A 24,209-nucleotide genomic window follows, 5' to 3' on the forward strand; every position below is an offset into this window, starting at 1 on the left:
CTCCTAACAACTCTTAGAACCCTTAAAATAACTGCAGTTCCTAGGATTCGTTCAAGGAAGCCATGATGCCGAAGAGGAAAAATGCTTGTTCTGACTTGTGGGTATTTGACAGGGCACTTTCTAGAACTCCTCAGTTGGGCTAACTGGGTTTTTTTGGTTTTGTTTTTTTTTTTTGCCATAAACCAGTCCAGAAAACGTGTTTCTAGACACAGAGCTATGTAGAATTTTCCAGTCACTACCATATGTATTTAGGATTCTATAGTCACTCTTTGAATATACAGTGCTCAAGAGTAAAACTGCATCTTCAACTCAGAACAGGATTATAATAGGACTGCATTTTTTAAAAAAGGAAAGTCGTAAAAAGGGGTTTTTATTCTGCCAGGCCTTTGGGAAACAAGTTTTGCTCCTGCCGATTATTCTATAGCTTGCTGGTGCCTTTCTGCCATGTTTTTTGGTTGTTGCTTTTATTTGCGGTACTTTTGTGCATGCCATTTTGTGAAAATCGCAGTTTGTGATTTATAATTGAAAAGTGCCATGAGGAGTTTTTATGCAAATGAGTTTTAAGGGTTATGGAAAGGGTTCTACTGAAACATCTTGTTTTGGTTATCTGCTACACCCTTTGGGCTCCTTAGCCTTTTTTTGTACATTGGTTGAATGCTTCTTGTAGTATGTGACTAACAGGCCAAATAAACACATAATAAAATTAAGTTTCCTCTTTACATCCCATCCTCAAATATAAAAGCCAACATGCTGTTGAAAAACATCAAACTTCCTATGTACGCTGTATCAATACAAGCATACATATGTATCTATAGCCACACATGCATGCATATACACCAATATATATACAGTGGTACCTTGGTACTCGAATGGCTTGGCTCCAGAACAAAATGGCTCCCGAGTGCTGCAAACCTGGAAGTGTTCTGGTTTGTGAACGTTTTTTGGAAGCCAAACATCCTACGCGGCTTCCGCTTGAGTGCAGGAAATTCCTGCAGCTAATTGGAAGCCACGTCTTGATTTTGAACGGTTTCGGGAATCGAATGCATTAAGTTCAAGAACCAAGGTACCACTGTAAAGTCTGTGTTTACTGACCTGTTAGAACGTGTTAATGATGCTCCCACCCCAGAGTCTCTTCTTTCCTGGATCCCTGTTGATTCTTCCGTATCAATCAAGGAATTTCCTGTACTGTCGAGGTCACTGGGTATTGTCCTATCATTGTCCACATCAAGGAGGATCTGCTTGGGAGACGAAGGGCATGGAGACACTGAATCTAGGGCTGAATCAGAGTCTCCTTCGTCTGAAAACTTCTCGGACCACTGGTTCACAATTTTCTGCATGCCTTTGACATGATACAGGATGTCATCAAGCTCAGGAAAGAGGTCTTCGTTCTCAAGGCCAGCCAGGTCCCCCGTGCTGGAATACAGGATAGATCCGGGCACGTTGTCGTAAATGCTGAGGCGGCTGCACATGGAGCTGGAAGAATTGCGCCTCTTCCCAAGGCTCAGGTCTTTGGAGCTGTCAGAACTGTTCTCCCTCCTGAGGGCGAGATGGCTGTGGCCGTGGAAGCTCCCCGTTCTCCAGTTGACCGAAGTGTTGTTCTCTGAGGGAGCAAAGTTACCATTGGAGAGGGCTTTGGGGAAAGTCCCAGGCTTGTGGTCTTCCGGAATGAAGAAGACTGTGTCTTCGGCAAAGCCCTCCCTGTTTTTGAAGTTCTGCTCCATGACATCGTTGAACGTTGATTGGTTGAAAGGATCAAAGCCTTCCAGGTACATTCCCACTCTTTTATTGTAGGCGCTGAGGCTGCGCGTCCTTGTGATGGGGCTTGGGGTGCTGACGGCACTGCTTGTTTCCGACTGGCTGCTACTACTGCTGGTCTGGGTGGAATTGGAGACGCTTCTTTTACGTACCATAGGGATGTTGATGTGGTTGCCATTGAGGGTGGAGATCTCCACGCAGTTCAGCTGCTTCAGTTTCTCTTCATCAACGCCTTCTTGCAAGATAGGCCCGCTGATGATAAGACCAAGCTTTGAAGGAGCTTTGCTTTTACCATGGTGGGAGCTTTTTATTTTAAAGCTCTCCATCCTCTTCAAGAGGCTTCTCGTTTTGGACTTGGCATTCTTCTCGTTAGTTTTCACGTTGAAATTGAAGTTTGACAGCTCTTTAGGAGAGGGCAAGCTGCTGAAGGAGTCCTCGTTTGCCACAAGGTTGGCTGAGGAGCCAACACTGATGACAGAGTTGGTTCTGGTGGTGGGCGCTTCGCTCTGAGAAGCATCTGGGTGGCTGCTGATGCTGTGGATGGAAACTACCTCCTGACGTTCAGTGTGGTCAGTTAGCAGGCCTCCATGACTAGCTGCACTGCTGAGATGAGCCACTTCTGGGCATGAAGGATTCACATCCTGCTTCGGGGGGAAGACGTCAAATTCCTCAAGCCTGGACCACCTCTTGCTGTCCCTCTGGAAGGTCCACTTGCCACTTATCGCACAAGGCTCATCTTCATCCGAATCCTCGCTCTGCAATGAAACAGGACATCCTTAATGGCTACAAAAAACAATGGCAATAAAATACTCCAATGGCAATGCAGTTCATTTCAAATCATTGTTATCCCAACTAACCATGACCTACTGATGTGAACATTTTGGTATTTTCTGCTCTTTTTAGTATGCCAGTGGATGCTGGTTTCATGTCAGTGTGATCATCCAAGAAGATCATTAGAAGAGCAGAGCCAGTGTAGGGTTGTGCATGCAGTGTCAGCCTGTCTGGGAGACTAGGGTTCATATCCCAGCTCAGATGTCGGCTGCATGTTACATGTAACTGTGCACAATGGAGTCCTATCAACTTTTTTTTTAAAAGAAAGCATCAATTGCCACATGATATAAGAGTATGGCAGTCAGCTTTGGTAGAAAAACCAACTAATGAATTAAAGCTTCTGAGGGGCATGGAACAAAAGGACGCACTTGCAACAGATGGGTAAGGTTAAAGGGACCCCTGACCATTAGGTCCAGTCGTGGCCGACTCAGGGGTTGTGGCGCTCATCTCGCTTTACTGGCCGAGGGAGCCGGCGTACAGCTTCCAGGTCATGTGGCCAGCATGACTAAGCCGCTTCTGGTGAACCAGAGCAGTGCACGGAAATGCAGTTTACCTTCCCGCCAGAGCGGTACCTATTGATCTACTTGCACTTTGACGAGCTTTCGAACTGCTAGGTTGGCAGGAGAACAGATGGGTATACCTTTATTATTATGCCTGCAGGCAACCCATGTCCCCCTTCTACTCTCTTCCAGGCCCAAAAGGACCCATATATCAGAGGTTGTGTGTCAATTGAACGCACACAAAATGGTTGCTGCCTTTACAGCAAAAGGAGACACGGCAGAACCTCCTTCACATTACAGCCATACCTCGTTTTATTGTGCTTTGCAGATAGTGCTCCTCATGAGGATGTGGGTACAGATGCAGGCATGCCCGTCATTTCCAGGAAAGGAAGTCCCTCCCTCCACCACCACCCCGCTTCTGGCCATGGGGAGTAGAGCTGGCTAGGCCTGGAGCTGGGGTTCCCCCCCCCCTGCAGTTGGGGCGGGGGCAGGGAGCTGGCTTAATAGACTACTACAGTATAGTGCAAAAATTACTTTTATATGCGCCAGGAAACCAAAAGAAATATATGACTTGCTTTATTGCTGTGGTCTGGAACTGAACCCGCAATCGCTCCGAGGTCTGCCTGTACAAGTTTCTGGCTAGTGTAATTTCAAGCTATAATTTATTTACTCATTTGGACAACTGACTGGAATTGTGTTGTTGGAAGGGTTGCTGGCCTCATGGTAATACAGTCATACACTTGAATACGCTTCAGGTTGAGCGCTTTCGGGTTGCGCTCCGCTGTGATCTGGAAGTAACGGAACACGTTACTTCCGGGTTTTGCCGCTCACGCATGTGCAGACGGTCAAAATGATGTCACATGCATGCGCAGAAGCAGCGAATCAGGACCCACGCACGTGCAGATGCGCAGTTGTGGGTTGCGTTCGCTTCAGGATGTGAACGGGGCTCCGGAATGGATCCCGTTCGCATCCTGAGGCACCACTGCATGTAATCTCATCTCCTGAGGAGGGTTGGGGGTTGGGGTTTTGTGCGTTTTACTGTTATCTTCATCGTGTGAAAATGATAACTAACAATAAAAATAATAAATAATAAACCCAATGTATGCAACAAATAAAAACTATACTCAACATGAAACTGCTTTGAAAAAGGACGAAAAGCAGCTGGGTGAGGGGCAGATTATGAGCGTAGAAACAGCAGGGTAAGGGGGTGGTTCATCTTCGCCACACCTGGTATTTCCTCACCCCAAACAAAAGTTTTGTATGTAAAAGACACCAGGATCTATCCCTGCCATCAGGCAGGTCTGAAATCCTGCGATAGAACTGGTTCTAGCCAGCATAGACAACAATGAGCTAGATGGACTAACGGCCTGATGGACTAATGGGTAGAAGACCCTTCCTAAAGGCTAGATTTTCCCTCACTAGGATTTTAAAAGGTGGGGAAAGACCTACTTTTTGAAATCTGCCACTTGGAGGTGGGGATCTCTACAGAATACGGGGCTGTATCACAACAATGTGGTCCTTTCCCTACAAACAGTCATGAATTTCAGAAGCGGCAGAGTGCTTGAAGACAGAGCAGCGTGTTCCGTGACAAGGTGCTGAGATATATATATATAGTATTTGAAACTTAAAAAAACCAGCTTTACAAAACAGAAGGAACTACGCAAATCTGTTGGTTACTATGTGCTGCCACTAGCCCCTGTAGATGTTCTATTAAGTTATATGAGATACCATTTAGATCAGCGGAAAAGTGCGGCATGCCTTAAATGTTCCACTGGTGCCAGCGAGGGCAAGACCATCCAAGCCCTGCTCTCTTGTTTATTTTCCTTAATGCAATTAAGAAGCAGTTCTGAATTGTAGCAGCTTAACTCCTTACTGATCTTAAAGGTCTTTCAAGTGTGACTAATGAGGCCATGTGGGAGATTGCTGCAGGTTGATGCCTCCAGGCCTCTTACCATATCTTGTCGCCTCCTTCCCTCAACTCAGTATATGAGAACCTTGAGAAGATGCTTTTTCAGGCATTGCTTCAGGCATTTTAAATATTTGACTTCATGGAACTCGGGAGAAGCAGAAGTCAGCTGAGGGTGCACATTAATGCACACCCAGCATGACAATGGGGTGCACTGATTATCTTCCAGGCAGTGCTCAAATGAGATTTTGAACGTGGAAGATCCGCTTCAAGTTTTAAAAACTAGAAAGCTAGGGCAGCATCAAGACTGCAGAAGTGGCCCCTCCACTTTTCGTTGATATGGAACAGCATGTAAAGCGCATAACTTAACTTATTTAGTTGCTATACCAGTGTTTCCCAACCGGTGTTCCGCGGCACACTAGTGTGCCGCGAGACGTTGCCTGGTGTGCCGCGGGAAAAATTGGCGGGGGGGGGGGAATAAAGGGGAAAAAAATTTATTCCCCCACCGCCAGGCGTGGGGCTGGGGCGGGGGAAGCCCGAGCTTCCCCCTCCCCCAGAACGGGACCCAGAGCCATGCCGAAGCTGCGCGCAGCTTTGGCATCGCTCTGGGAGCTTGCGGGGCTGGGGGAGGAGGAAGCCCTCCGCCAGCCTCCAAACCATGTCAGGAGACAGCGGGATGGCGCGCTGCGCCTCTCCCGCTGTCCCCCGAGTTTGCGGGGCTGGCGATGGGGAGGAGCAGGCTTCTCCCCCCGCCAGCCTTCCAGCCAAGTCGGGGGGCAGCGGGAAGGGCGAGCTGCGCCTCTCCCGCTGTCCCCCGAGTTTGCGGGGCTGGCGACGGGGAGGAGCAGGCTTCTCCCCCCACCAGCCTTCCAGCCAAGTCAGGGGACAGCGGGATGGCGCGCTGCGCCTCTCCCGCTGTCCCCCGAGTTTGCGGGGCTGGCGACGGGAAGGAGCAGGCTTCTCCCCCCGCCAGCCTTCCAGCCAAGTCGGGGGGCAGCGGCAAGGGCGCGCTGCGCCTCTCCCGCTGTCCCCCGAGTTTGCGGGGCTGGCGACGGGGAGGAGCAGGCTTCTCCCCCCACCAGCCTTCCAGCCAAGTCGGGGTACAGTGGGATGGCGCGCTGCGCCTCTCCCGCTGTCCCCCGAGTTTGCGGGGCTGGCGACGGGAAGGAGCAGGCTTCTCCCCCCGCCAGCCTTCCAGCCAAGTCGGGGGACAGCGGGATGGCGCGCTGCGCCTCTCCCGCTGTCCCCCGAGTTTGCGGGGCTGGCGATGGGGAGGAGCAGGCTTCTCCCCCCGCCAGCCTTCCAGCCAAGTCGGGGGGCAGCGGCAAGGGCGCGCTGCGCCTCTCCCGCTGTCCCCCGAGTTTGCGGGGCTGGCGATGGGGAGGAGCAGGCTTCTCCCCCCGCCAGCCTTCCAGCCAAGTCGGGGGGGGGGGGAGCGGCAAGGGCGCGCTGCGCCTCTCCCGCTGTCCCCCGAGTTTGCGGGGCTGGCGATGGGGAGGAGCAGGCTTCTCCCCCCGCCAGCCTTCCAGCCAAGTCGGGGGGCAGCGGCAAGGGCGCGCTGCGCCTCTCCCGCTGTCCCCCGAGTTTGCGGGGCTGGCGATGGGGAGGAGCAGGCTTCTCCCCCCGCCAGCCTTCCAGCCAAGTCGGGGGGCAGCGGCAAGGGCACGCTGCGCCTCTCCCGCTGTCCCCCGAGTTTGCGGGGCTGGCGATGGGGAGGAGCAGGCTTCTTCCCCCGCCAGCCTTCCAGCCAAGTCGGGGGGGAGCGGCAAGGGCGCGCTGCGCCTCTCCCGCTGTCCCCCGAGTTTGCGGGGCTGGCGATGGGGAGGAGCAGGCTTCTCCCCCCGCCAGCCTTCCAGCCAAGTCGGGGGGCAGCGGCAAGGGCGCGCTGCGTTTCTCCGCTGTCCCGGACGGCTTTCAAAAGCCTGCCTTCAAAAGCCGTCCGGGACAGCGGAGAAACGCGCTGCCTTTCTCCGCTCTCCCGGGAAGGCAGGCAGGGGGGAGCAAAGGCTTTCGCCCCCGCCCGCCTTCAGAAGAGGTCAAGGACCTTCTAAAGCCATCCGGGACAGCGGTGAAACGCGCTGCCTTTCTCCGCTCTCCCGGGAAGGCAGGCAGGGGGGAGCAAAGACTTTCGCCCCCGCCCACCTTCAGAAGAGGTCCAGGACCTCTTCTGAAGGCGGGCGGGGGGCGAAAATCTTTGTCCCCCCTGCCTGCCTTCCCAGGGGCTTTTAAATTGCCCCGGACAGCGGAGAAGTCCTCCGCTGTCCCGGGCGATTTTAAAATGCCGCCCGCCAGCATTTTAAGATTGCCCCCGACAGCGGAGAAGTCCTCCGCTGTCCCAGGGTTTTTTAAAATGCTGGGGGTGGGAAGAAAAGCCCTTGTCCCCCCCCCAGCCTTCAGAAGAGGTCGGGGGACAGACTGTCCCCGGACCTGGTCTGAAGGCGGTTTCCCTAGGAACGCATTAATTGATTTTCAATGCATTCCTATGGGAAACCGTGCATCGCAAGACGAAAAACTCGCAAGACGAAGAGACTTGCGGAACGAATTAATTTCGTCTTGCGAGGCACCACTGTATCCGGAGAGGCGGCCTTCAGGCGAGTTTTAATTTTAATTTTCCTTCTCCCACTTAATGCCCCACGCTCGCCCGAGCAGCTTGCAGTCCTCGGTAACCACGGCGACCTGAGGGAGGGGAGGGAACAGGGAAGTCGAGGGCGGCGGCGAGCCGCGATGACGTCAGTGGGCCGCGCCGCCTCGCCCTGGCACGGTGTGAGAGCCCCGGCTAGTGGCGCGAGCTTCAGAATAAGTGGGATCCGCGTGCGCGAGACCGAGATCGCGGGTAAGGAGCTCAGCCCTGGGCAGGAGGAAGCGGGGCCGTGCGTGCGGGCCACATCCCCACAGAGAGCGAGCCTCCCCCGGCCCACCACTCCGGGCAGGTCCACTCGCATGAGGGGGCGGCGATGGCGACGGCCGGCAGCTTGCCTGCAATGCCATCCCTCGAGCAGGCGAGGAGCCCGGAGGCTACCAGATGCGAGTCCTCTTTCCCACCCTGCTCGGGAGTCCAGAGCACTTGGTCGCATTCAGGATCTAGAGTGGGGAAGCGGGGCTTGTGTCTGGGCTGGACACATTGGGCTGCCTGTGCCACTCGACCTGCGGGGAGAAATCAGGGTGGGAGTCACGACCGTGAGGCAGGGCTGCCAAGTGTGGCAGAAGAGGACACGGCCGTCGCACCTGTCCTTAGGTAGGAGCTTCTTCCGTGTCGACCTGCTGCCCTAAAGTCTTGGCTTTTTTCTTGGCTTTTTGGCGGTTGGCACAGAAGGAAGGCAAGGGGGAGGGGAAAAATTGAAACTTACACTTTCGTGCGTCCCTCCCGGCGTGACGCTGCGCGCTGACGTCACGGGGCTGTAATGGTGGTGTGCCTCGAGATTTTTTTCATGAAACAAGTGTGCCTTTGCCCAAAAAAGGTTGGGAAACACTGTGCTATACTATCTAATAATTTTATTTGCGGTATTTCTTTCACACACTGGTGCACAATATAAAAACCAAACAAAGCTAAGAGTCTGTTTTTAAGGGGTAGGGGAGGACTAATGAGGGGGTATAAGCTAAGAAAGGAATTTCTGTTACATACCTCAATTTACTTTCTCCCATTTTCTTGGGGAATGTTCAATTCTCTTGAAAGTTTAGACTGATTTTTTCCCTTAAATGAATGGGAATGTAACAGTTTCAAATATATTTCAGATACCAGATTTCAACCACTGGAAAAGGCAATTTCATTCCTCTGGGCATTTGGGAACAGAGGAAGTTCAGGTGTTCATGCTGCTGTTTCTAGGATTGGGTAGGTATGTTAATGTTTCAGATGGAAAAAATGTATGAAGGTGGTTTATATGTACTTATTGAGGCTATGCAGAACAGATGTACGATGTAGAGTGCTGCCCAGTCACGTACATGAAGTCTTGCACAAGATCATCACAATGTGCGCTTGTGCTAAATTCAAGTTGTGTAGCAAATCTTGTTCTTGCACAACAGTCTCGGTCCAGTATATCTGAAGGAGCGTCTCCACCCCCATCGTTCAGCCCGGACACTGAGATCCAGCGCCGAGGGCCTTCTGGCGGTTCCCTCATTGCGAGAAGTAAGGTTACAGGGAACCAGGCAGAGGGCCTTCTCGGTAGTGGCTCCTGCCCTGTGGAACGCCCTCCCAGCAGATGTCAAAGCAATAAACAACTATTTTACTTTTAAAAGTCATCTGAAGGCAGCCCTCTTTAGGGAAGTTTTTAATGTTTGATGCTGTACTGTTTTTAATATTCAGTTGGAAGCCGCCCAGACAGTCTGTTGTTGAAAGAATATCAGTCTGACCAATGATGCCTTTTTTTGCCACATGGATAATCGTAAGGGAAGAGAATGAACAATGACATCCTATGCATGCTTATACTTGGAAAGAAATGCCATTTTGTTGAATGGTGCAGACACAGTAAGTATGTTTAGGGCTGAATCCCATGCACACCTGCATGGGAATAAGATCCACTGACATCAACGGGGGCTTACTTCCAAGTAAACATATACAGGAAGCCAGAATATCAACCAATTCTTTACAGTACTGTGACAGATTCATCAAGGGCACTTACCCGCTTCCTGTGTGGACTGATCTCCAGCTTCATCATTGCACATTTGTTTAAAGTATTTAAACGCCTATGCAGGGAAGAAAGCAAAGCAAAACAAGATTAACAGTAAACCAGTCATTCTGTGAAACTAACTATTTCAAATAAAAGATCATCTTGGAAGGTCTCACTAAGCTTATTTACATGCAAATGCCCCAAAGGAGAGCCCCAGAATAGCACATATGTTTAATTAACACCACGTTACATCAGCTGGATACCAGATTCTGTAGAGTGGTTGGGATGCAGATGCAGAAGCGTAAGAAAAAGCTGTCCTGAAGCAGTTCCTTATGAGTCAGGACCATAAAGGAGAGCTTGTTCAGCCAGAAGCCATGAAACGTGGGTAATTGGAGTGTGGCTCTTGTTCTTCTAATGGAAAACTACCAAGCCCTTCCAGAGACTGAACTCTCTTGGAATGCTGCGCTCTGTGCATGCAAGCAGGAGTTAAGATATTTTGGAATAAACCGTCTGCATCTAGCACGGTGCTCAAATGGCCTTAAGGAGACATGGGAAATGAAAAAGAACATCTGAGAACTGCCAGCCATTTCCCCTTAATACGGTGCAATTTCACACAAGCTGGCTCAAAATGGACTTGGAGAGATGGGAGAAATTGCTACTGCTGTTTAGCCTTATCGATTCAATTGCCTCCTAGAATATCTCTGTGTGACCACCTCCCTGATTTTCTTTAGCTCTCTCCTCAAAACTCGTCTTTTCCAGAACATGATCATCTCCATAGTCCCTACTGTAACTAAGTCAAAAGGAATGTTCACATGTTACATTCAACAAGTGTACAATATGTTTATACAACAGCTGGGCCATTACATTCACATGTAATGCTTAACATGTGTAGAGTCCGTGTAACTGAAGTACAGTGGTACCTCGGGTTACATACGCTTCAGGTTACATACGCTTCAGGTTACAGACTCCGCTAACCCAGAAAAAAGTGCTTCAGGTTAAGAACTCTGCTTCAGGATGAGAACAGAAATCGTGCTCCAGCGGCGCGGCAGCAGCAGGAGGCCCCATTAGCTAAAGTGGTGCTTCAGGTTAAGTACAGTTTCAGGTTAAGTACGGACCTCCGGAATGAATTACCGTATTTTTCGCTCTATAAGACGCACCAGACCATAAGACGCACCTAGTTTTTGGAGGAGGAAAATAAGAAAAAAAATATTCTGAATCCCAGAAGCCAGAACAGCAAGAGGGATCGCTGCGCAGTGAAAGCAGCAATCCCTCTTGCTGTTCTGGCTTCTGGGATAGCTGCGCAGCCTGCATTCGCTCCATAAGACGCACACGCATTTCCCCTTACTTTTTAGGAGGGGAAAAGTGAGTCTTATAGAGCAAAAAATACGGTAAGTACTTAACCCGAGGTACCATTGTACCAGTTTTCTGCCTCTGTGTATGCACATACAAGTGTTGGTGTGAATGTAACCTGTTGATTTGTACAGCTCAACGATTTGTGTATGCAGATTGTACACACCTTTAATGTGAATAACTGTACGAATAAACAGCCAAACTATTTGCGTACACAGGTACACATATTGCACACTCGTTGAATGGAACATGTGGAAGGGTTTGCAGGACTGCTCACATGTGTTGAGGCAGCTTGTACCAGTGTTCAGTGTAACATCTGAACAAGTCCAGCTGGGATAGGAAGAGCATGAGGTTCTTAATCTCAGAGCTGTGGGTTCAAGCCCCGTGTTGGGCAAGAGATTCCTGCATTGCAGGGGGCTGGACTAGATGACCCTCGTGGTCCCTTCCAACTGTACAGTTCTATGATTCTAAGCCTAATTTCTCCAGGGAATACACCCATTTTAAATGATCAGAAGTTACAGCAACAAAGGAACAGGCAACAATAATTGTAATTTATCATCAATATTACTGTACATACAAAATCCTGGGGCAGAGGGGAAATCACTCTTTTCTTGACCAGATCAGACGGAATCCTTCTACCCGTATGTCTTTGTGTGGTGCAGCTTACTGAATCTGTTTTCATTTCCTCCCCCCTGCCCCACCTACCAAGCTAAAGCCTCAAAGAAGAAAACTAATTTCCAACACATCAGGTGCCTAGATTGTTCTTTTCATTCTGTAATATAATTATTTTCAGTACAGCTCCGGGAGAACTCTGCTAATCTATTCCCAAAACGAAGAAAATCAGATTACTTTTCTCTCTCTCTCTCAAGGTTGTACAATTTTCCTCATAATTTTACACCAACACACAAAAATTAAACAAAAAGGATTGCCGGGTTGTTATTTTAAGTGCAAGTGGTTAATTAAAGTGAGCTTACCAGTAAAGATACTACTTCTTTTTTATTTTTATTAAATAATACAAGTTACAAAGTATAAATAAAAATGTGCACCCACCCTCGAGACCACTCCATCGTAACTATCTAACCTCCCAAAATTTCAGCACCTCTTGCGATGGTTTGACCCCTTTCCATTTTCTTATATCTCACACCTCTTTATACCATTCTTCCATTTGATATTCAACATGCCCCTTCCACTTCCTAGCTATAATAACTTGTGCGGCTGTCAATAAATTTGTGAGCAAGTATTTCATAGCCTGCGTGCCATCCACACTGTCATAAATTGATAACAATGCTATCTGTGGATTTCCAGTCAGCTTTAACCCTGTGATTTCTGTTATCTCTTTAAACACCTTTTGCCAAAACATTTCACTTGACCACAAGAGATGCAATGCTTTGGGGTCAAAGTACATGAAACCTGGCTCAATTCCGGCATTACCCACTAGGAGACAACACTACTACAGTTTAGCATAGGGGTGGCAACCTTTTTTGGGTCCATGGGCACATTTGCGAACCAGAGAAACCAGCTGTCACAGGGGTTCTGTGGCAGGCCACATTCAGTCACACATGTATGCTTCACCAACTGGAGAGAAAAATGAACAGGAGATCCTACACTGAGATAATATGAGGGGCAAGAGGGCTTAATCTTAAGAGGTCTAGAGCAGGGCCAGCCAATCCAGATGTGGATGGACTAAAACCTTTCATCATCCATTGGCCATGCTGGCTGGGGCTGATGGAGATGGGAGTCCAACAATATTTGGAGAGTACAATGGCTATGTTGGTCAAGCAGGAACCTGGAGTTAAATAAATGTAGGATCTCCTGATTCAGTTTTTCACTTCTTCTCCAAGTGAGAGGAATGGAGGAGAGAGTACAGAGGACCAAGGTCTGCTTCCAAACCAAGGAGGTGTCCCACAGGGACTGCCTTCAAGGAATCCCTAAACATGTTTCCGTTTAATTTACAAAAATTATATAAAATAACTAATTAAACTTCCGATACATCAAATGAAATTAAGGGGCAACATTAAGATGGCTTGTGCATGCCTTCCTCCTTAAAAATACAGTGGTACCTCGGGTTACAGATGCTTCAGGTTACAGATGCTTCAGGTTACAGACTCTGCTAACCCAGAAATAGTACCTCGGGTTAAGAACTTTGTTTCAGGATGAGAACAGAAAGTGTGTGGCGGTGGCGCAGTGGCAGCGGGAGGCCCCATTTAGCTAAAGTGGTACCTCAGGTTAAGAACAGTTTCAGGTTAAGAATGGACCTCCAGAGCGAATTAAGTTTGTAACCAGAAGTACTACTGTAATGGAAAAAAGGGAAAGAATCTCCCAGTTTGGATCTCCAGGTTTGTTTTACATAAACATTTGCACATTTTACAACACTGGTCCCCACATGGAGTTTCAACCTGTTGCATTTAACCAGCCCAACCACTTTGATCTGTCAGAGAAAACATATTTCCAGCTGGCCTGATAAGAGCTTTGATTTCACCAAGATTATCTGTAGCCTGCTCTTCAAAATAAGACCCTTAGGCAGCTGAAATAGATAAGTGTAGAGACGGTGAAAACTATTTCCTTGGAGGTACCTTCAGAAGTTTAAACATACACTTTGCAGAAAGGCAAACAGAAAAGAAGCAGAACGCTAAACAAAACAACCCTTTAAAATGAAAGAAGGGCACAACACAGTAAGTCTAATTTTAAGATCCTAGTTTTAAGAGTGAACATTCAGAGCAGGGTTTCCCAAACTTGGGTCTCCAGCTGTTTTTGGACTACAACTCCCATCTTCCCTAGCTAGCAGGACCAGTGGTCAAGGATGATGGGAATTGTAGTCCAAAACCAGCTGGAAACCCAAGTTTGGGAAACCTTGATTCAGAATATACCTACACACACACACACACACACTGCATATATAAGAGGAAGATTGTAGTGCAGTAGGAGAACATCTCATTGGTAAGCAGAAGGTCCAGGTTCAATTCCCAGTACCTCCCAAGTAGTGTGACAGTGATCCCTGCCTGAAATCCTGGATAGTCACAAGCAGTCATTGTAGGGCTAGATGGGTCAGTGGACCAATACTGGGCTAGGTGGACCCATGGTCTGATGCAGAAGAAGGGAAGGCAGTTTCCTACATCATTATGTGTAAAGATCTCAAAATCGATGCTATACTATTTGGGAATCACCACCAGCAACATCTAGGGAGCTTTGGTGGGGGGGGGGGAGGAGGAAAGAGGACCAAGACAATGGGGACAGGGCTTGCCAGCCTGAGCCCACCGTCCCTTGGTAAGTGACAATCACAAAAGAAAACAGAATGCCTGAAGAGGCAATGGTGAAGACTGAGATATATGATTATTCCTAATCCAAGCTGGGGTATTTATACCATTGTTATTTCATGGAGAAGACAAACTTAACAGAAGTGGAAAGTGCACACAATGGCATTCCTCAGCCGCACTGCAAACCCAGTTCCCTCCTGGTTTCAGTGTTTAAAAGACACTTGCACCCAAAACAGCAAATCAAATACTGGTCCAGCCCTCAGCCTGGGGCCTCCCCACACGCTGCTGTTGCTGCTGCTGCTGCTGCTGCTGCCCCTTCTTCAGCTGAGGAAAGGCAAAATGCCTGTGCATAACTTGTGAAGCACCTTCTAAGTGCATTCATTCTATCAAGTTTACAGCAGCAAAATCAAGTCCTGTAACACACTTGACTGAATGAAGAGAGTCAATGCTTGGCTAGACTTGTAAATACAATCTGTTTGCAATTGATGAGACACATTATTGAACAGAGGCAAATGATTTTTCTTTTTAAAAACTCCTAAACCCATTTATGATGGGGGTTTTCTGCAAAATGTTAAGACCTACATGCACTGAGTCAATCCATTTCACTTTTGTTGCTGCTGCTTCGGCTGAAAACAAATTTAGAATGCATCCTTGAGACATTCAAACTTAGCCCAGCATATTCTTGTCTTGCAAGCGATCACCAGATAAACCACAAAGGCTACAGCTCTGAACCACAGTCTTTAAAATGCTATGACAATATCAGTTTTCCAAACACTAACCCCCTTGGATTAACTTGCAAATCACATTTTGCAAATTATGGTAACAATCAGAAGTAAATGCTATTCATTTCACCAAATAGAATATAAGCATGTCTTCTGAATGTTGTTTCCTTGAGTAAAGGATTCTCCAGATAGATTTCTCCCCAACCCGCCTTCCCAAAAAAGGAAAGAAAAATGATTTCCTTTTCTTAAGGGTTGACAACCATGCAAAATCCACATCTGCATTGATGTATCATGTTAAAAATGACTGGTTTTATTATTTAGCATTACATGCTCACATCCAAAAACGTCAGTTTAAGACTCCTCACTGAAGAAATTTGCAAAAAATAACCTTCGCCCCCTAAAATGGCACACCCTAACTTGATTGCTTTGAGGCTGAATGGGTGTAAGAGAGATTCAGAGGGAGGTTGCGCAATCACACACATTTAGCCTTGAGTCCATGGTGGCAGTGTTCAAGTCCCATACAAGACCCTGCAGTAGTTCTGAGTCAGGTATTGCATTTCTTAGCTGGAGGCAGAAGTGGTGACTGTCCATGAAGCTGAATCCAAGAAGATGGTTTCTTCCCATGGTATTCCAAGTACAGGAACCAGTGCCAGATTTACGTATAAATTAACAAGCTATAGCTTAGGGCCCCACTCTCTTGGGGCCCCCCAAAAAATTTAAAGGAAAAAACCTGGATGATCATTTCAAAAATATAAGATAAAAAACAAATAAAATAAAAACTACATACAGCAACAGTGTTTTGTGTTGTGTAGGCTCCTACGATGTAAGTAATGGGCCCCACCTGCTAGCCTGCTCCCTAAAATATCACTGGTTTGTTCATTTCTATATACAGTGATACCTTGGGTTAAGTACTTAGTTCGTTCTGGAGGTCCGTACTTAACCTGAAAATGTTTTTAACCTGAAGCACCACTTTAGCTAATGGGGCCTCCCGCTGCCACCGCGCCGCCAGAGCACAAATTCTGTTCTCATCCTGAAGCAAAGTTCTTAACCCGAGGTACTATTTCTGGGTTAGCAGAGTCTGTAACCCAAGGTACCACTGTATAGGGTACCTACATTCTGCATTGACTGGTTGCATGGCAACATGTGCAAATGGCTTTAGATACCTATTGGGTCCATACATTACCATATAGCATATATTCAACACAAAAAACAGGTACAATTTGTTGTTGACAAAGGACAGCTGGACATATAAAGGGCCCCATTACCTTCAGTAGCTTGGGGCCTCATCAAACTTAAATCCAGCCCTGACAGGAACGCAGAATTCATTTATGATGAATATATAGCAACAAATGCTTTGGATTTCGGAGAATAATAATAATAATAATAATAATAATTTATTATTTATACCCCGCCCATCTGGCTGAGTTTCCCCAGCCACTCTGGGCGGCTCCCAATCAGTGTTAAAAACAGTACAGCATTACATATTAAAAACTTCCCTGAACAGGGCTGCCTTAAGATGTCTTCTGAATATCAGGTAATTATTTATCTCTTTGACATCTAATATTTGGAATTGACAACCAGACAATAAAAAGACTGGCGCTGACCCTACCCTTCCACTTGAAAGTATCCTTTTTTTTGAAGCAATCTTTCCCCCACATACCTGCACAAAGCTTCAATGGCGTCTCTGTCCAGAAAGTCATGTTCTCTCTTGACCGAAGAAATGTCAATGGGAAATATCAGATCTGCAAGAATCAAGATGGATGGGCAATCAAAAAGAATGCTATTCCCAGAGATAAAACTTATTTCAAAGCAACCGGCTGTCTCCAAGACATCAGACGCAAGGGACCGGCTCCTGCAAGATAAATTTCCCTTCATACTGCCTTGGATGTGTGACAGGAGCCTGCTTCTCATATGGAACCTTTAACACACAGGACTGGCAACTGAAAATTCCCATGTGTCACAGGAAGGAAAAGGGGCGGAGGGAGAGCGAGCAAAGCGCAGAGGAGAAAACCAAGTCCACAATTGCATGAGCGGAGAAAAACCTTACTGAACTTTAAAGCAAACAATTTAACGTTTTGAGGAAGCTTTCCAGGAGTCGGCATGCACTGCATTTGGGCAACAGCTTAGCGATTCCAAAAGCACTGGAAGGCAATGATGTGGAGAAATAAAACACAGCCTTGAGAGTAGCCAAGCAGCTATCTTTGGATAAACTGACACTGACACTCTGTTATGAAGAGTGATGAACTGAACAGAGGGGAGAAACAAGCTGCTAGGAGCCTGGTGTTGTTTCCCATTCCCTGAAAACAATGCAGCAGGCCAGGCCTGCATGTTGGGGACCTACCACCCATCCGCCGTGTCTGGTGGTCCACAAGAGAGCTGGATAAGCTTCTCCTGTTTGTGCTGCCTGTCTGGGATTGCAGAAACAGGGGCTTGTCAAGCACCTGGCAGGCCGCAATAGGCGGCTGGTGGGCTGTGTTTGCTTTCCCAGTTGTGGAGACCTGTCTTAGATAAACACTTGGGGTAGAGTGGGCGGCAAGGAGGAAGCAACAGCAGTAGCTGGAGTCTGGAAATCTACAGCTGCTCTGCAACTGAAACAGACATTTTTTTTTTTTTTGCCACTCTCTACAGATTCCTGAACCGGCAGATGGGTCGATTTCACATTCCTCACACAGCCAGAACTCCCCACCGCTACAGCGAATGGTTCTATGTAGGACATCTCAGGAGGGCTTCCCCCCCCCAGGCCCCATGCTTGACAAGCATGAATACTCTATTGTGTAAACTTTTACCTGATGCAGAGCAAGGTCTCTTTTGCGGCTCCTGCAGGCCGAGAATTGGTATGATGATTTCTATCATGTGAAGGGACAATCTTTTGACTTTAGGGGTGGCCCACCACCGAGACCATAGAACACCGGTCCTGAAAGACCTACATTGGCTCCCAGTACGTTTCTGAGCACAATTCAAAGTGTTGGTGCTGACCTTTAAAGCCCTAAATGGCCTCTGCCCAGTATACCTGAAGGAACGTCTCCACCCCCATCGTTCAGCCCGGACACTGAGGTCCAGCTCCAAGGGCCTTCTGGTGGTTCCTTCACTGCAAGTAGTGAGGTTACAGGGAACCAGGCAGAGGGCCGTCTCGGTAGTGGCACCTGTCCATCAGATGTCAAGGAAATAAACAACTATCTGACTTTTAGAAGACATCTGAAGCCAACCTTGTTTTGGGAAGTGTTTAATGTTTAATGTTTTATCGCATCATCATCATCATCATCATTATTATTATTATTATTATTATTTGGTTGGGAGCCACCCAGAGTGGCTGGGGAAACCCAGCCAGATGGGCAGGGTAAAATAAATTCTCCTTCTTCTTAAATGGGAAGTTAGCATTGACATAGTGTAAAAATGGGCAGTCTGTGGCACTGCAGATGCATCTGGATTCCAACTCGCATTAACTGCATCCAGCATGGCAAATGGCAAGGGATGATAGGAGTCCTACAGCATCCCAATAGAGGTTTCCTACCCAGGAACAGACTCTGGTAATCTTTCATAATATGGCGCCCTGTGTGAGGCCAAAATGTGGCACCGCCAAATGGACCTTCTCAATTTTGCATCACTGACAATGAACATTTACATGAACATTCCTATAAAAAGATTATGTCTTTATGCACAAATCATTATAACCAGATCATGTACATTCAGACAAAAAGTTTCAGCCCTCTCTACTGAAGTCCTAAGCCAGGCTTGCATGACTTCCAACTCACCAAGCCAAATATGGTTCCTTCGGGGGGACTCAAGAAACCTCCTGTTTATCGTTCCAGAACCACAAAAACAGGGCACCTTGGGAGCCACAAGCCATGAATTGTGGGCCCTGTTTGCCTTGGTGAGTCATCAGCCTCTCAGACCGACCACAAGCTAGCTAGCTAGAAATGCCATGCGTGGCAATGGAACCATGAAACTAGGTTTGATGGGGGAGCTTTTGATTATTTATATAAATTATGAAAATAATAACGAAGAGGTTTAGTATGTGTGCATATCCTTACATTAGAGAAAGGCTTCCTAGAGATTATGCACCTTGGCAGAGAAAAGGAACCAAAGTGTTCAAGAAAACCAAACTTGTCCAAATATAGGATTTTGAACAAAGGAGTTGGACAATAGCAAGAGCTATCCTGCACGCTGATTTTCTTTTTTAAACAATTACTTTTCTTGGCTCTGTGTCAGTACCAAATGTGAATAACATAATAGAAGGAAACTCAGTTGCTAAACACATAAACAAAAGCATAGCCAAGTGTTGTCTCTGCAAGTGCTATTAGCGCCACCGGTTGCCAGAGCAGCTGCCAATTAAAGCCTGTTTCAATGGCTCATCAAGAACATGCTTCGCACTGCTGTAACTTCCACCACTAAATAATGAACTATCACTATGCAGTTATAACGAACAGCTGGGGGGAAGAAGTGATGCCGAAGTGTTGTGGCAAATCTGTTGGGACACAGTACCAACAGATTTAACTTCTGTCAGATGCACTGAAAAAATGCACCTATGTGCACCTGTGCAGTGACTTCAGCTCCCTGATTCTGCCTCTTACTTACCTACATAAGATCTGTCCTGCCTTTCCCCAGCTGGGCGCCCTCTAAAAGCTTTGGCATGTAACTCCCACCATCCCTGACTAGTGGTCCCGTTGACAGGGGCTGATGGGAGTTGGGAGAGATGCAAAAGAGAGATAGGCTGATCTATCCTATTTGGAAATACCGTATTTTTCGCCCTATAGGACGCACTTTCCCCCCTCCAAAAATGAAGGGGAAATATGTGCGCGTCCTATGGGGTGAATGCAGGCTTTTGCTGAAGCCTGGAGAGTGAGAGGGGTCGGTGCGCACCGACCCCTCTTGCTCTCCAGGCTTCAGGAAGCTATCCGCAAACCTTGGGAGCCAGTCTCCCAAGGCTTGCGGAGACCTGCCTGCATCCCGAAGCCTGGGGCGTGCTGTGCAGCGGGCCCTGGGCTTCAGGCAGTTATCTGCAAGCCTGGGGAGACCGGTGCGACTTTTAGGGCGCACCTAGTTTTGGGGGGTGAAATATATATTTTTTTCTCTATCCCCCCCCAAAAAAACTAGGTGCGCCCTATGGGCCGGTTACCGCAAAAAATACGGTAACAGCGATGGGCCTAAATCACTTTAGAGGAGCAATGACACAGAAAGCAGCACTGTTGCTTACCTTCATATAGCTGAGCGTATTGTGGAAACCCTGCTGCCCGCAGCCAGTCACAAGCCTCTTTGGCCTCAATCTCTGGAAGATAAAGAGAAGACAATTCATAGTTGAGATGTGCAAAGCAAAATGATTCCCCCCTCCTATTCAATTTTTTTAAAAAAAGAGAAACTGTGCTTCAAAAATATGCATATATTCAGCAGTGACCTTGGAGAAATAGAAATTATTTCCCAAGTGCTATTATTTCAAGTTTTGATTTCCTTGTATATTTTCACAGCTTAATTCTACTACTTAAGAACGCTACTCCAGATGTACTTGAAGTGACACCTTAAATTTTCAACGTGCTTAATGGCTGCAATCCAGAGCTACGCATTGGTGCTAGTGCAGTGCTTTCACAGAGCTACAAAAGTAAAAGAGGTGCTTTTCATTGTCTTTTGGGGTGCCTGGGTTGGGTCAGAATTGCTGGCTCGTAACTTCTTTGCAGAAAGAAACCTTGGCAAAAGTATATATGTATTTTAAAAAATTAGATAATGCCGGCTAAATTAAAGGTAAAGGTACCCCTGCCCGTATGGGCCAGTCTTGACAGACTCTAGGGTTGTGCGCCCATCTCACTCAAGAGGCCGGGGGCCAGCGCTGTCCGCAGACACTTCCGGGTCACGTGGCCAGCGTGACATCACTGCTCTGGCGAGCCAGAGCCGCTCACGGAAACGCCATTTACCTTCCCGCTAGTAAGCGGTCCCTATTTATCTACTTGCACCCGGGAGTGCTTTCGAACTGCTAGGTTGGCAGGCGCTGGGACCGAACAACGGGAGTGCACCCCGCCGCGGGGATTCGAACCGCCGACCTTTTGATCGGCAAGCCCTAGGCGCTGAGGCTTTTACCCACAGCGCCACCCGCGTCCCGCCGGCTAAATTAACACCACTGAAAACGTCCAAATAAAAATGAGCAGCATTCAACAAATCATGTCGCTTTTGATACTATGATTTTTCAGACTGAAATACTTAGTGAAGCCAATAACCAACCTTTCTGCATCGTGTAAATAATACCGACAAACCTAAACCCTGAGAACAAGTGGCACATTGTTTTACATTTGCTCAACCACACGTTCGCTACCCAGGTTAAAAGTGGAGGAAGACTGGAGGTCTCCACGGCATTTACGAGTGACTCAGTTTACATACCGCTTATTTGCTCCAAGTATATATATTTTTTGCACTTTGCTCCTTGAAAATATACTATTTGGCAGGCTACAGCCATTCACAAGTATGCACTGGAGGCCAGGAGAAAGGGAATACGTGCAGATCGTTGAGTTACATGCTCTGTTTTCTTATCAAGCATGCCAACCCGTCTAATTAATTTGGGTTCTGGTTCCAGGATACAGACGAAGGCTGACAGGTAAAAAACTTGGATTAGCTGAAGAAAATAAAAAGCTCCAGTTGACCCCTCAGGAGCCTTGGTTGTACTGCACCTCTCCCAAGGTCCTAAGTCAGAACTTAATGGAAATTTAAGTCAATTCCAACAGAAAGGTGGTGCAAAAGAAAGAAAAGGAAAAGGATATTTTTGCTCCCTTTTAAACTACGACACAGAATGCCAACTGTGCCAGCTATTGGAGATGCAGCTGAAAGGACTCAAACCCACACAGGGCATCTGAAAATGGCAGCCAGACATCTAATGGGGGTTCTGCCCAGGAAACAGTATTTGAGGGCCTCTTTGTGGGCAGTTTTAGTCATGCTCCTAATGGAAATCTGACCTGCCCCTGCGCTGCAGTTGGCAACAGGAGCTCCCAACCTGCACCCTGCTATTGCTGTCTATGAGGGGAAAAATACAATTCTTTTGGGGTGGGTGCTTTAAAGGTATGATAAGTACATAGCCTAAACCCCTTGATGTGGCTTGCAAGTAATGCGATTTATGCACTGTGTAGTTGGGCCCCCAAATCTGGCTAAAATCTGGCACCTTGAGCCATTTAAAGGTTTCATGGTTGGGCATATTTGCTGGTCTGAGCATCTGAGAGAGACCTGATCTCATATATCCCCCTAGTCTTGCTCCTTCTTTACACCTTCCCCTCATATCAGTCTCAGCTAAGACCACAGGTATGGCAGCCTCAGGACTAGGGGGACCTAATTTGGCCCTTCAGACTTCTGGGATTCTTCTCAGGCCACACTCTCTCTTTCCAGACATGTTTCTTATGTTCCTGAGGTACTTTTGCCCGGACAGAATGTGCCCTTAGATGCTAATCATGCATTCATGATGTGTGTAGAAACTAGCCCACAGATATGTCACAAATATTGCTTGGCTCACCTTTGTCTCTAACCCTGCCCAGCACTGTCACAAGGTTGCCCAGAAGTGAACATGGCTGCCTGCCTGACAAAAGTTCACCATGTCTGCTTAAGGCAGGCAAAACCCCCATTTCTGAAGCCTTTCCTTCTCCTTCATGGCAATGCTACAAAAAAGACTTTCCATGGAGAGGATAACATTACTCTGGAAGTGTAAATTCATATTTTTCTTCTAGCAAAGATCTGTGAACAGAAGCCATCAAGGATGTAGTAAACAATGGGTGGATCTTTGCTGGAAAATCTACATGACCTTTCAAGTATAACAATGGTGGTCTTCCATGATACGAATTCCAGCAGCGTAACTGGGGCCTGTTCCATTATTTTGGAACAATTCCTAATTATGCTCTTAGAGAAACACATGGGCCAGCGCGGAGGGGGTCAGGTAGGAGTAAAATATGGGCGGGGGGATGAAATATGGCAGCAACCAGCTTCAGGCCTGATCTTCTCTGAAAGTCAATTAGGCTCATAAATAGTTGAAGCTTCATTTATCTCAGAATGGAAAATCATAAAAGCTTCCCATGTTAGAGAGTTAATTTTTAAACAAACAAAACAAAACACCCAGCTGCCAGTAGCAATTTTCTACAACTTCCTTTCTTATCACATACTATTATTTATTGGGTTTACAGCCCTAAAATATTTTTAAGTGACTAAGGCTGCAATCTTATGCAGTGTTATCTAGGAGTAAACCCCAGAAAAACCCTGCAGGATTTACTTCTGAGGAAATATGCATAGAGCTGTAGTGCAGGAAGGAACGACAAGGGTCATCTAGTCCAACCCACTGCAATGCAGGAATCTTTTGCACAATGTGTGGTTCGAACCCACAACCCGGAGATGCTCTACTGACTGGTTGGGTTGTAAGTGTATTGACTAAACTGGGCAGCCAGACAAACCAACCAACCAACCAACCAACCAACCAACCAACCCAAAGACAACTGGCGGGTAAGATGACATGCAAAACAAAATTGGTACTTTTAAAAAGTTCCCCCCAAGTCTTAGTTTGTATACAAAGCAAGAATTTAAAATTTGTTTACAAATATTCCTTAAATTCCAAGAGAAATCTTTTCTGCTCAAAAACGTTTCGGGTTAATAAAGGCACCTGCCACTAAGATTCTGGTAGGGAACAATCAAACTCTTGCTGGTTATATCCATCCTTGGCCACTTTTAGGTAGAATAGAGGCAAAAATTATAAGACCCTTTTGCAAGCTACATTGATCTGATATGATTGCTGCAGTATTAAGGAGCAATCCTATGCACAAGAAGCTGGCATAAAGTTACACTAGATCCAAACCCTGTTCAGCAGGGGCAAGTCAGAACAGCCCCTGCTGCCATACCCACTGCCTGAGATTTCACAAGCCTGCCTGTCACTGCCTGGTAACCCTTCACAGAAGGAGCTTTTAAGTCTTCTGCCTTGCTTACTAGATTTTGGGCGGTTACGCAAGGGTTCTGGAGGATCCTGGAAGAACTCACAAGGCTGTCTTGAGATCCCATAAGATCTTGGACAGCCTCACCAGATCTCGCGAGAGCCCCCAGAACCTGGTATGCAAGGTTCTCTAGCCCCCTTTCTATTCATTTATTGGTGACCAGCGTAAAGCTGCAGCCATATAAGTAAAATCAGCATAAATTGAGATCCTACTGTAGGATCCCGTTCTGGATTGCCAGGTCACGTGACCAAGCTGATCCAGCCTAAATCCCCATACTGCACTCTTTTTTTGTGCATGAAGTAGCACTCCCCTAAGCAAATCTTCCAGTTTAGGAAGAGAGATTTGTTTTCC

At 47.2% G+C, this 24,209-nt stretch overlaps 1 protein-coding gene across 5 annotated transcripts in view; it reads right to left on the minus strand.

The window, feature by feature from the left end:
• The window catches only part of DLC1 (DLC1 Rho GTPase activating protein), a 264,415-nt gene that overhangs the window by 15,530 nt on the left and 224,676 nt on the right, over window positions 1-24,209 (minus strand). For all 5 annotated transcript variants that reach the window (XM_028745177.2, XM_028745180.2, XM_028745179.2 and 2 more), the window contains 4 exons: window positions 20,117-20,188; window positions 16,583-16,664; window positions 9,609-9,672; window positions 1,093-2,510 (listed from right to left, as the gene is read on the minus strand). In XM_028745177.2, the coding sequence (XP_028601010.2) occupies window positions 1,093-2,510; window positions 9,609-9,672; window positions 16,583-16,664; window positions 20,117-20,188 (1,636 nt within the window). The remainder of the gene's footprint in view (window positions 1-1,092; window positions 2,511-9,608; window positions 9,673-16,582; window positions 16,665-20,116; window positions 20,189-24,209) is intronic.

This window comes from Podarcis muralis, chromosome 9 (assembly GCF_964188315.1).
Source record: "Podarcis muralis chromosome 9, rPodMur119.hap1.1, whole genome shotgun sequence".
NCBI classification, from domain to species: Eukaryota; Metazoa; Chordata; class Lepidosauria; order Squamata; family Lacertidae; genus Podarcis; species Podarcis muralis.